The following is a 12,747-nucleotide window of genomic DNA, read 5'->3' on the forward strand; positions in this document are numbered from 1 at the left end:
TTAAATCAATGTTCAGCAGTTTCAAAGACCTTCTGCTTTTCTTTTTTTTCTTCCCACTTCTGATAGGAATGGTTGGCAAGACTGTTTAGAAGACTGACACATTAATTGGCACCACTGTCATGAGATGTCTCCTGGTTTTGAAACACATTGCCCTTCTTTAAGAGGGAGCAACTTCAAGCTGGATCCTGTGTACATGTCTTTGGTGCTGCACAGAAAGAAGTTTGGGCCTTGCAACCACTCTGTTTAAAATATTTTTTTTTGAAAAATTTTCTTCATTTAAAATAACCAGTATTTTTAAATATCTAAAACATCTCAGAAAATCATAGAGTAAGTCTTAGTTTTAGGACCAGAAAATAAGCTTATGCAGCCTCGATAGTTTGTAGAGTGCTCTTAGAGCAAAAATGGTTTGATTCACTTTATGAAAAATAAAATGCTACTGAAATGTAGTTTAAATGATGTTAACCTTGTATCAAGTATTGATTTTAGTCATTCCTTGTACTTCACTTTGGGGGTACACAGTGAATTAAAATAGTAAGCAATGGAAACTGATTTAGACAGAACCACGTAACTCAGTCCTAAAATGAAACTTCCAGTGTCCACTTTGTTCACCATTTTATTTACCATGAACATGGTGTCTGGTAGATAATTTTTAAAAATAGCATGCTTTCTTTCTCTGCTAGGTATACAACAAATGCTATACAGTTAAGAACTTATTTAATCTTCACAACAACCAGATAAAGTAGTTACTACTCCCAATCTACAAATGAGTAAACCGAAAGAATGAGTGGGAGTAATTTCCCAAAAATCTCACAGCTACTAAGAGGCAGAGCAGAGATTTGAAAACAAGCCTGTAATTAGCTTCTATACAGCATATCCCTCCAGTGTGGTAAATTGGAAGTAAGTGTCTGAAGAAGTAATAAAGGTTTAAACATGTGTCTTCAGATTCATGCTTCCACCGGGGGGTGGGGAAATCTGAATGTTACTCCAGAGCTTCTTGCTACGACTGGTGGTAGGTACATTTGTAGAAGCCAAGTAGACATACTCCATTCACAAAATGGCCTTGAGAAGACAATATGGTTTATTCCCGCTGGGAAAGTCAACTCAAACTACTATCACTTCTCTCCAAAACTAACCTCAACTAGTGTTTTTCTTTCCAATGATGATTACATGGCTGCTGTTTTGGTGCTTGAGGGATCCCATTAATGAGCACTTTCCCTCCTCTGAGTTCTGAACTAACTGAAAATTAAGACAAAAGATTAAGACAGAGACTAAAGCACACACACACTGCTATACACACTTACACCTACACACACACACACACACACACACACACACACACACACACACACACTTTTATTAGAGACTGAGCTGACATAGGGAACATGGTTGCCTTCTAACAGATTGTCCGCTGTAGACATTTATCATTAAGCTTACTGGATAGGTCAGAACAGCATAAAATACAGGATTTCTAAGGGTAAATTCACTTCCAAAAAAAAATAGGAAGAATGGGTTGGACAAAGAATTTTCAGAATCTGCTTGCAAAGTCATCAATGTGATAAGCCAATCCACACCAGCAGAATGTATAAGGAGGTAGGGACAGGCATGAGCGAGGGCAATGGAGAGGAAGCCCTCAGTCGGGATGGACACCTGGAGGCGGAGACGTGCTCCCCACGCGCAGCTGTCACTTACAGCGATCTTAGTCGGCACCACTCTTCTGTGGGCTTGGCCCTCATTATCTCAGGCAACCACCACGCGAGCCTTAGGATGTAGGTATGAGCATAACCGCATTTTAAAGAGGAAGTAGTGGAATTTAGGGAATTTGGATAAATTAAAGCTACAGCTAGACATACTGACACTGAAAATCAAATCGTCCAAGCACATACAGTATAATCTGCAGTGCTTTTTAAATTCTCTTACATTTTATTTTGGAAAAATCATTTAGCCATTGGGGAAGGGAAGGTTATACTCCACAAATATGTTATTGTCAGTGTCTGACTAGGCCCGTGTCCTGGAATGCAAACCTTTCCACGTGGAGCGAGAACCTTGAACCAAGCACTGAGGTTCATGAAATAATCCCAGCACCAAACCTGCGCCCTGCCTCCCTCAGCAGGCTCAGGTGAGGGAAAGCCTAGGACGTTTCCTTCGTCTAAGAAAACGTAATGTGGAGATTTGGCCTGAGGAGGGCGCTTAAAGCTCACTTATTTGCTTACAAAGCCCCAAACACTGATTTTAAAACTTTTATTAGACAAAAGCCTTTCCTCGGCCCTTTGACCCTTTGTATTTTTTCTTCCTCCAGATACTTAATCTTCTATATTTTATGTAGTCTTACTAATGAGAAAAGCGAATAAAGGAACATCCTTTCCAAGGGCCATCCATGGCCCACACAATGACGGGAAAGTGCTGTACCATTCACCCGGCACTTTGTAGAAGAGCCCTCTCAGCAAGCTGAACAATTCCCATTTTGTTTCCAAACAGTCTTCTTATGTTAAAAATAACCTTCTGTATCATTACTGCTCCTGGCGAGTCAGTGGAGGAACATGCTAACATCCCTCCACCAGAAAGCAAAAGCTCGGCCCCAAAGATCACCTAGAAAGGCACTGGAACCCCATTGCCGTCACCTCTTTAAAACCAAATACCCCATAATAAGGAATATCAGTAATTAATAGTCATAGTTTTACAACATATAGCTCTCTTACATTAGCCAGGACTCCTAATCATTTTATATTCTGCACCACAAAGTAAATGTTTAGGAAATTATCCTCAGGAAGACCTCTTCATATTCCCGCCAGTCAGACTACCCTTTTCTATGACTTTTTCCAGGGAAGTGTAACAGGGAAGTTGTAGGTAAGCTTTTAGATTCTGGACTCTACAAGAACTCTTAAATAAACCAGTTCTTCTCCTGTCATGAAATGCTCCAAAAGGATTCTCCTTATGCATAAATAGCTCATCCAACACTCTAATCACCAAAATCTAAAAAGTAGGCTGGAGATAGATTTACCCCACACAGTTCTTTGAGACTGAAGAGGCTCAAGGAATCACTGTTCATCTGAAAGCTTTCTAACTTGCCTTAACAACTGAATTCTGCTGGGAATTCAAAAGCCACACAGGAACTGGGAAGCCATAACACTCCAAACATGCAAATGTGTTTCATCTTTTCATTCAAACACATTGGAGTGATATAAACCAGAGTCTATGAAAATTAAGGGACACCCCACTGACGTGGCACTGGTAAGCCTGCAGGAGAAGCTGTCATGCCCACCACTGGGAAATCTCAGATCCCATGGGAAGAGATGGATGCCCCAGTGTTTTAGCCACTTTACTACCATGCAGAAGGAAAAACGCTTCCACCTTTCACCTCCCTGCTACAGCCCAGCCAGTGAAAGACTGTCACAACTCAGCCAATGAGAAGCCATGATACATGGGACTTCCAGTTAATTCCAATGGACTTTTTGCTTAGAAACAGTCTTACTAACTTGGCCCCCTTCCTCTATGAAAGAGCAGTCCTCTCCTTTGTTCTCCAGACATGCCTATGGTTATGCCTTAGCTTACATGCCCCAGATTGCAATTCTGTGCTATGCCCAAGTAAACCTGTTTTTGCTGGCAAAATAATTCACTGTTTTATTTTTAAGGTTAGCACATTCAAAGCCAAGCTGGTATTTCTACAAGTACTTATTGAATAGGACAAAATAGATGGTCAAGGTCCATATACTGTTTAAATTTATAGTCACATTTTCTCAATTACTATTGAGGTATCTTTGAACAAGTCCTTTGACTTCCATGAATCTGGGTGTCCTCATCTATAAAATAGAGGAAATGATGTTTATCCTGGTAGAAAAATTTTCCTCTATCGTTCAAGTTTCTTCTGGTTGGTTTAAGAATCAAATTGATATGAGATACATTATCAGGAGTGTAACTCCGGGATTGGGAATCCCAGAACAAAATACCTAGCTGAAACCAAAATCAGTCAAATGGAGAAATAAAGTTTAAAACCCATTTATTGCTTACAAGAAGTCTTCCCAGGACTCTCTTTTGCTGAGGCAGAAGCAGCGAATACCCCCCAAGCTCTCACACCCCAGGTAATTAACCATTAACATGGAGATGAACTAACTCTCTCCACCCCTTGGAAACACCTATTGATATGGAGATGAACTAAAGCCAGGCAAGAGATTCTGGAAATACTGCAATTTTACCCAGAAGGAGAAAAAGAGAAAACTTAATTATGTACATTTGGATGAATCCACAGACATGAGATTCTAAAAAACAGTCAGGGAAAATGATGCATATATGTTATCTGGAACTAGGAAGAAAAGGGGGTAGCAGTCTGGGACTTCAAAGGAAAAGGAAAACTCATAGGAATATGAAAAAATAAGTGTCTAGTAAACTACTATCTTCTGGGCCACCCGCAAACAAGGGACACAGGGAGGAATTTTAACAGACTACTAAATTCCTCCCTGTCTACTGCCCCTAGGTCATATTATGCTGTAGTTGTCTTACGGTGACAGCTCTCTTCCTGGAGCAGATCTGATGTAGGGCAGAGACCTGGGACGAACATCATTGTTAACTTTTCCTATCTACGATGAAAAATGTTAAGATATAAACAGTATAGTAACAGGAAGGATTCCATCTTAAAGCTAAGATTTCATTTTAAAAACCAGGAAGTTAGGAAGTAAGATTCCTAACACATTCTTTAGCAAACAGACAATAACTCACCCCACTCTGCAGGCAGGGCGGGAGGTCTTGGCTGCTCTGTTCCCAGAAGGAAGCTGCTATTCTTAGGGTCCTGGACTCCAAGGCCTCTCCAGAGAACAAACCACACGGGCATGGAGATGTAAATCCAAGCAAAGTCTTTATTCAGCCAGCTAGCTGGGGCGACAGCACCTCCCCTGACACGCAGGTAGCGTCTGAGCTGCCGATGCCCAAGCAACTTTAGGTATAGATTACATAGGATTTTCACAGCCGTTGCACCAAAGCCCGCGCATTTCTACAACCAATAATTTTAAAACACATCCCATACTTTAGCCAATAAAATTGAAACGGAGATATGCCGCTTGCCTGACCTTTGCACAAGCATTCCTTAATGACTTATCACGAGTTTCGTCCCCAGGGGGTCGCCCACTCCTAGTTATCTAGCTTAGGGCAGGGTTTAGGAATGTTAGCCTAGAGTATTTTCTATGGAAACTGGGTGGCTCTCGCTCTAGGGTGTTTCCTGCATTCTTTTACATTCCCCCCTTTTCTTGATCAAACTGAGGAATCTTCCACAGCAGCATCTAGGGCCTGATACCTTTGATGAAGGACCAAAAGTTGGACAGTGTCAATTCTTTCCCGCACAAACCTAACAAGCCTGTTAATTATGCACGGGCCAATCGTAAGCAACGATAGCAGGATGACCAGTGACCCCACAACGACCGAGAGGAGGGTAGCAAACCAAGGCTTGTATTTGAACCAAGACTCAAACCAACCTTCGCTACTTTCATATTCTTTACGCCTCTTCTCTAGATCTTTCTTTAGTTTGACCAGGGAATCTCTTACTGCACCTGTTTTGTCTACATAGAAACAGCACTCTTCCTTTCAGGCTGCGCACAGCCCACCTTCTCTTAAGAACAGGAGGTCCAAGCCTCTTCGGTTCTGTAGGACCACCTCTGACAAGGAGGTGAGGGATTGTTCCAGGTCTGACATTGTCTGTTGGAGTTGTTCTAGGTCTTGATCAATTGCTAGCCTCAGGGCTGTGAGCCCCTGTTTCCGAGTTACAAGGGCTGTGACCCCAGTGCCTGCCCCTGCTATCCCTAGGGAGAAGAGGGCCCCAATGGTCAGGGCAGTAACAGGCTCCCTCTTTCTCTGGTGGGGGCTTGGCACCTCATCCCAATAAGAAAGGAGGGATTCATGAAAATGATACATTAGGCGAGGTAGAATGGCCACAAGCACACAAAACTCACTGTTAGCATTGAACACAGAGGTGGATAGGGCCGGGGTGAGGCCTGTCTTTGAACAGAGCCACCAACCCGAGGAGGGTACAATCCACTTTCCCTGCTCCCATGTGGTGTTATTATAGGAGGAGCATAACTGGCTCTGGGCCGTCCGGACTGTGTCTACACACATACCAGCGACTGAGGCCTGAGCAATCGTAAGTCCCCACGGTTTCCTGTCCCAGTAAGTGGGATGGGAGTTGTTGATAGTGTAGGAGCCATTTATCCTGATTGCCTCATAGAAGGGGGGTGAACCTGGGTAGCATAGCCAACAGGGATCGGTGAGGGAGGAAATGGTGTGGTTAAGAGTCTCTACTACTGCTTGCACCATTTCCCACATGGGATTATTTAACCTGGAGGGAACCAGACCTGGTCCTCTTGTGGGCTCTGGGTCATGCGTTTCTGTCGACATTTTCTCATCTTTTTGGCCCAGGCCCTTGTCCTGGATCAAAGGTTTTCTGGGGATGTATAACTGGGTTGGGACCTACAGCGGTGCTGGGAGTTGACACGGTTAATTTAATGGTGAGGGTCGAACAGGGATGCCCCCCATATTTATAGTACACCATCCCCCATGTTAGCCCGTTTATCCAGTGCGATACCTCAGTCTTTTTGCCCGTCTTGGTGAATTGAACTCTTACCCAATCCTGGTCCCTTCTGTCACAAGCCTTGTCTTTGTAAAGGGCCATAGTCTGATAACAAGGGATGCCCTTGTTGACATAAGTAAATTTGACAGAATCGATTTTTGTAACTGTCCATCTCCAATCCCCATCATTCGAGGTTACACAGTCCCAGTTGGCACAAAAGAAGGCATGTCCCCCCCCCCACATCGCTTTCCTTTACTTGTTCCTGGGCAAGCATAAAACCCATGGGAGCGAGCCACATTTGGAGGGACGGATATCTGCTGAAAGAGGAAATACAGGTCAGGCCACCAAGTTTCGATTGGCACAATGCGTCGTGTGGAGTTGACAACCTCCCCAGTGTTGCTATCAATCAGCATCCAGGTCAGGTTCCTTGGTTGATGGGGGTTGGTGCCTCTGATCTCCACAGATGTGGCTCCCGTGAAGGTCCATATTAAGGAGCTTATTAGCAGGATCCCCTTCATCTTCGGCTTAGGTGTAGTTTTAGGGGATTGGCAGGATGCTGCTGCACCTTCCACTCTTCCTTACGGGCCCCTGGGTCTTTATGAGGTAGGACCTTCCTCATACGTGGGTGTGGTGTACCCATGGAGCGATACCATCAACCTTGAGAGCAGTGGGGGTGGTAAACAATACAACATAAGGTCCCTTCCACCTGGGCTCGAGAGTCCTCACTTGGTATCTCCTGACCCATACCATATCCCCTGGGACTATGCCATGTTCCGGGCTCGGAATCTTCCCGCCCTCATAATATGCTCTAATCAGGGGCCAGATTTCCTGCTGCACTCTAGCGAGAGCTTGCAACACATTCAGATAGTCAGGGGCCGGGTCCTCTGTCCCAGGAAGCTGCACTCGCCGAGTTATGAGTGGAGGGGCCCCATACATTATCTCAAATGGAGTTAAACCATGTACATAGGGGGAGTTCCGAGCGCGGAAGATGGCTAAGGGAAGGAGGGTCACCCAGTCCCTGCCAGTCTCCAATACCAATTTAGAAAGGGTCTCCTTCAAGGTCCGATTCATTCTCTCTACCTGCCCAGAGCTTTGTGGATTATAAGCACAATGTAACTTCCAATCTACCCCCAAAGCCAGGGCTAATCCCTGCAGGATTTTGCTAACGAAAGCCAGGCCGTTATTGGAACCTATGGCTTCAGGGACCCCATATCTGGGGATGATCTCTTCAATTACTTTCTTTGCTACCACCTGACTGGTCTCATGCTTGGTTGGAAAAGCCTCCACCCACCCTGAGAAGGTATCCACCATAACTAGCAAATACTTGTATCCATACTTCCCTAGTTTTATTTCAGTGAAGTCTATTTCCCAATTCCTCCCTGGAGCCCTCCCCCTTTCCCGAGTACCTGCCAGGTGCAGCCCTCTTGGGGCTGGTCTTAGCACTGCACAGCTACTGCATTCTTTCGTGATCTGTTGAGCTGCCTCATTCTGGTGGGGAAACACCAACTGCGCAGACTGGAAAAGGCTGAGCAGCTTTTTCCAGCCTAGATGGGTGGACTTATGCAGATTAGCAAGCATGTACTGTCCTAATGCTCCTGGCAGGATCAATCTACCTTCTTGGTCCCTACTCCAATTTCCCTCCTCAAACACTTTACCCGAGACTTGTTTCCTAATCCACTCAAGATCCTGAGGGGAATACTCAGGTTTGGGTGGCAGGGCAGGCAGTTCAGATATGGGTATCTCGAGGGCTGCAAGTACAAGGGAGTCCGAGAGGGCCGCACTCCTAGCTTCCACATCAGCATGTTTGTTGCCAATGGCCTCAGGTGTCTTCTTTGATTGGTGGCCCGGTACATGTATAACTGCCACCGCCTTCGGTTTTTCGATAGTGGCTAGTAGTCTTTGGACTTCTTGTAGATTTCTCAGTTCCTTTCCTTCCGCAGAACGGAATCCTCTTTCCCGGTAGATGGCACCGTGGACATGGACGGTGCCAAAGGCATACCTGCTATCTGTGTAGATGTTGGCCCGCTTGCTTTCTGCTCTTTCCAGGGCCTCAGCAAGAGCAATAAATTCTGCCTTCTGTGCTGAGGTGCCAGGGGGCAGGGCTGTGCTCCAGAAGCTGCCCTTTTCCTCCCCCTGGTTCCTGCCACTCAAAGGCAAACAAAGGCTGATTAACTTCAGAGAGTGGGATGCTGAAGAAGGCATCTTTCAAGTCTAGAGTAGTATACCACACATGTGAGGGTGGCAGGTGGCTGAGTAGGGTGTAAGGGTTGGGCACTGTAGGATGAATGTCTTCTATCCTTTCATTAACTTTTCACAAGTCCTGCACCGGTCTATATTCTCTGCTTCCTTACTGGAAGCAGGGGTGTATTCCATGCAGATTGACAGGGTTTAAGGATTCCTGTTTCCAATAGTCTGTGGATATGGGGTGCTATCCCTTTCCTAGCCTCTTCCGGTATTGGATACTGCCGGACTTGGATGGGCAGGGCCGCGGCTTTGAGCTGAACAACAAATGGGGGCAGATGTTTGGCGAGACCAATTCCTCTGGTTTCGGCCCATGCAGAAGGGAACTTCTGCAACCAAGAGTCCATTTCTCCCTGGCCCCCCTTTTCTTGATCTGCCTGAAACAGGCGATGCTCATCGGCTAGGGATAGGGTTAGCACATGCACCGGTTGTAGGGGCTGCCCTTCTTTGTCCATGATCTTTATCCCTTCGGGTTCAAAATGGATGCGTGCCCCAACTTTGGTTAATAAGTCTCTGCCCAGCAATGGTGCGGGGATCTCGGGTACGACCAGGAATGAGTGGGAGACCTGATGCCTTCCTAGGTCCACTTTTCTGTTAGTAGTCCAGACACATTTCTTGGACCCTGTCACTCCCTGAACTATACTTGTGCGTCCTGGGTTTAGGGGGCCGTGGGCTTGGTTGAGAACTGAATACTGTGCTCCAGTATCTACCATGAACCCAATGGGAGTCCCCTCCACACACAGGGTTACCCAGGACTCGGGGAGGGGTGCCGAACCCTGTCCCCGTCAATTCTCCTCTCCTAGGTGTAGGGTCTTAGTGGGGTTCCCTCCTCCCTGTTCCCTCCTTTTGGGGCACTCTCTCTTCCAATGCCCATATCCCTTACACAGGGCGCACTGATCTCATCCTAGTCAAGATGGGCGGGGTCCCGTTTTTCGAGGTGATCTAGGGCTCTCCTTCACCCTGGCTAAGAATATCCTGGCCATCTCCTCCCTCTGCCTCTTGTTCTTCCTCCTCTGAAATTCCCTGTCTTCTTTCCTATTTTTCTCCTGCACTTCCCATTTCTCTTTCTTCAGCCTTTCTTCCCTATCCTCCGGAGTCTCTCTAGCATTGAAGACTTTCTCCGCTTGCTGCAGCATTTCTCTAATAGAGATCTCCCCTAAGTCATCCGGCTTGTGGAGTTTCCTCTGGATATCGGGAGCTGCCTGGTTGATGAATGAGAGGACTACAGCTGATCTATGTTCCTCCACCTCTGGGTTTATGGGGGTATATTGCCTGTAAGCATCAAACAATCTTTCCAGATACGCGGCCGGGCTTTCCTTTTCCCCCTGAACAATAGTTTTTACTTTAGCTAGGTTAGTGGGCCATCTGGCGGCCACCTGGAGACCGGTCATCAGAGTCTGGCAGTAGACCCGGAGATGCTCCCTACCTTCTGCCGTCCTGAAGTCCCAGTTTGGGCATGTAAGTGGAAACGCCTCATCAATGATGGGCTGGAGGGTCTTCCATTTTCTCCGAGGACATTTTTCCTGGCTTCGTTGAGGATGCGCTCTCGCTCTTCCATTGTGAAGAGGGTGCGGAGCAACTGCTGGCAGTCGTCCCATGTGGGACAATGGGTGAACATAATGGACTCCACCAGACCTATAAGATACTTGGGGTCCTCCGAGAAGGGAGGGTTCTGAGTCCTCCAATTATAAAGGTCACTAGATGAAAAGGGCCAATACTGATATTGCTGAGCTCCGCCCGGACCACCTGCAATGATGGCATGCACGGACAGAACCGGCACTGCTTCTTCTGAGGTGGAGGAGGGAGCCTCCCCTTCTTGCTCCCTTGCCCCTCGAGGCCTCAACTGCATTCCTCCCACTCTACATGGCACCCAGCATGGGGCCAGGGCGGGGGAGCATGAGGAAGCTCTTTCCGGCCTCCTGCCTTCTCCTGCTGAAGAGTCTGGGGAAGCTGTGGCTGCCTGGTCCCTGCTGGGCTCCCCAACCTCGTTTTCTACCCCTCCGGCAGCTTCACCCCCTTCTCCTGCATACGGGGGTGGCCGCTCAATCGGCAGAGGGGGGTAGAAGGGGAAACTGTCAGAGAGAACAGGCGGTGCACTCGGGCACACAGGATTTCTGGCCCTGTGATCAGAGGGTTTTAACTCTTCCTGGGCAACTAAGACAGAGGTTTTTAGTGGCTCCGCGTGAGATTTCCCCATCAAAAAGGGCCTCAGCCAGGAAGGGGGATTCTTGGCCAAATTTTCCCAGACAAGAATATAGGGAAGTTGGTCAGGGTGGCCCTCAGGGTCTGGCCGAGAAATGACAGCTTTGACCTTGCCAATAAGGTCCAGGGAAAGAGACCCCTGGGTCGGCCAGCCTACTCCAAAGGAGGGCCACTCGGCTGAGCAAAAAGTATCAAGCTTACTTTTCTTGATACTAAGACTCATGTTTAGGGCCTGTTCCTTGACCTTTGGAAAGTGGGAAAGGATCAGACCTTTAGGAGTAGCCTGAGTCTGGCCCATGGTGAAAAATACAAGGAAGACAAAGGCGAAAGGTTGAAGTGCCACTTTAAACAAGATGACTGGTGTATGTGCTTGTGAACGGGTGCCTGTCAATGCACAGTTTTTCTTCTGCGGGGGACGCGAATTTATCTGGGATTCGTGGCTATGACCCCCTTATCCTGTCACAGGAGTCTTCTAGCAGCGGGCGCCCTAATGGCTCTTAATTGCCCTACCCGTGCCCACAGGGGAATGATTTTAGCGGCAGAAAGGAGGGATGGAAAGAACAGGAACAGTAGGGCCTCAGAGTAAGAGAATTTTTAAAGGGAAAAGCGCAAAAAGAAATATAAACCACAACACAATAAAACAATCAACAATATCACCAAACACACACACCACATTTGATTGCACTCGCTCGGACTGGTCCTTCTCTCACTCTAGTGCGCACCACTCACCACTTTCAGGATCCTCAAAAACTCCCATGATTCTCCCAAAAGGCGTCCACTCGGACTGCCTCAGGGTGACGAGTTCGATCCTTTCCTCCTCAGGCGCCAGGTTCCTGCCGATCAGACTTCCCTTCCTAAGGCCGAATCACTTGGACCTTAGGGCCAGGATTGGTTACCTGGGCTTCACCCAGGGTCACTCACCTGGGGGGCGGGACTACCAACCCGGACTTCCTTGCTCGGGATCACTAACCCGAGACCAGTCACGGGATGGCGACTCCCGCTTTATACTGGATTTATGCAGACACGAGGGGGTGACCCACGAATTACACTGCCCCGTCCGGACAATTAGACCTTGCCTCCAGCCGTCCCTTGTTCTCAGGGAAGTCGCTCGGATCCCGGACGAGCCCCCAAAATGTTAGGGTCCTGGACTCTGAGGCCTCTCCAGAGAACAAACCACACGGGCATGGAGATGTAAATCCAAGCAAAGTCTTTATTCAGCCAGCTAGCTGGGGCCGACAGCACCTCCCCTGACACGCAGGTAGAGTCCAAGCTGCTGACGCCCAAGCAACTTTAGGTATAGATTATATAGGATTTTCACAGCCGTTGCACCGAAGCCCACGCATTTCTACAACCAATAATTTTAAAACACATCCCATACTTTAGCCAATAAAATTGAAACGGGGACACGCCGCTTGCCTGACCTTTGCACAAGCATTCCTTAATGACTTATCACGAGTTTCGTCCCCAGGGGGTCGCCCACTCCTAGTTATCTAGCTTAGGGCAGGGTGAGTATTTTCTATGGAAACTGGGTGGCTCTCGCTCTAGGGTGTTTCCTGCATTCCTTTACACTATCCTGGAGAGGACCTGACGATTTATTGTGTTAAGTTGATTTTGCAGAATTACCTAGAGGACTGATAATAAAAGAGAAGAGACATAATGTCTCTCACCAGAGATAAGCATTTTGAGAACCTAGCTTTCTCACTGCTCAACTTAATTGTGGTTTTTCTCTCTGCACTTTTCCAGAGGTAAGCATCTTT

The 12,747-nt window shown here is 47.1% G+C and overlaps 1 protein-coding gene across 6 annotated transcripts in view; it reads left to right on the forward strand.

Moving 5' to 3' along the window:
- SLC9C1 (solute carrier family 9 member C1) overlaps positions 1 to 864 on the forward strand; it is an 85,640-nt gene extending 84,776 nt beyond the window's left edge. For all 6 annotated transcript variants that reach the window (XM_073230408.1, XM_073230409.1, XM_073230412.1 and 3 more), the window contains one exon: positions 67 to 864. Coding sequence is in view for 2 of the 6 variants with exons in the window: in XM_073230409.1 (XP_073086510.1) it covers positions 67 to 105 (39 nt within the window). In the remaining 4 variants the exon portion in view is untranslated. The remainder of the gene's footprint in view (positions 1 to 66) is intronic.
- Positions 865 to 12,747: the final 11,883 nt, after the last annotated feature.

The sequence above is a fragment of the Manis javanica genome, chromosome 3 (assembly GCF_040802235.1).
Source record: "Manis javanica isolate MJ-LG chromosome 3, MJ_LKY, whole genome shotgun sequence".
In the NCBI taxonomy this organism is placed as follows: Eukaryota; Metazoa; Chordata; class Mammalia; order Pholidota; family Manidae; genus Manis; species Manis javanica.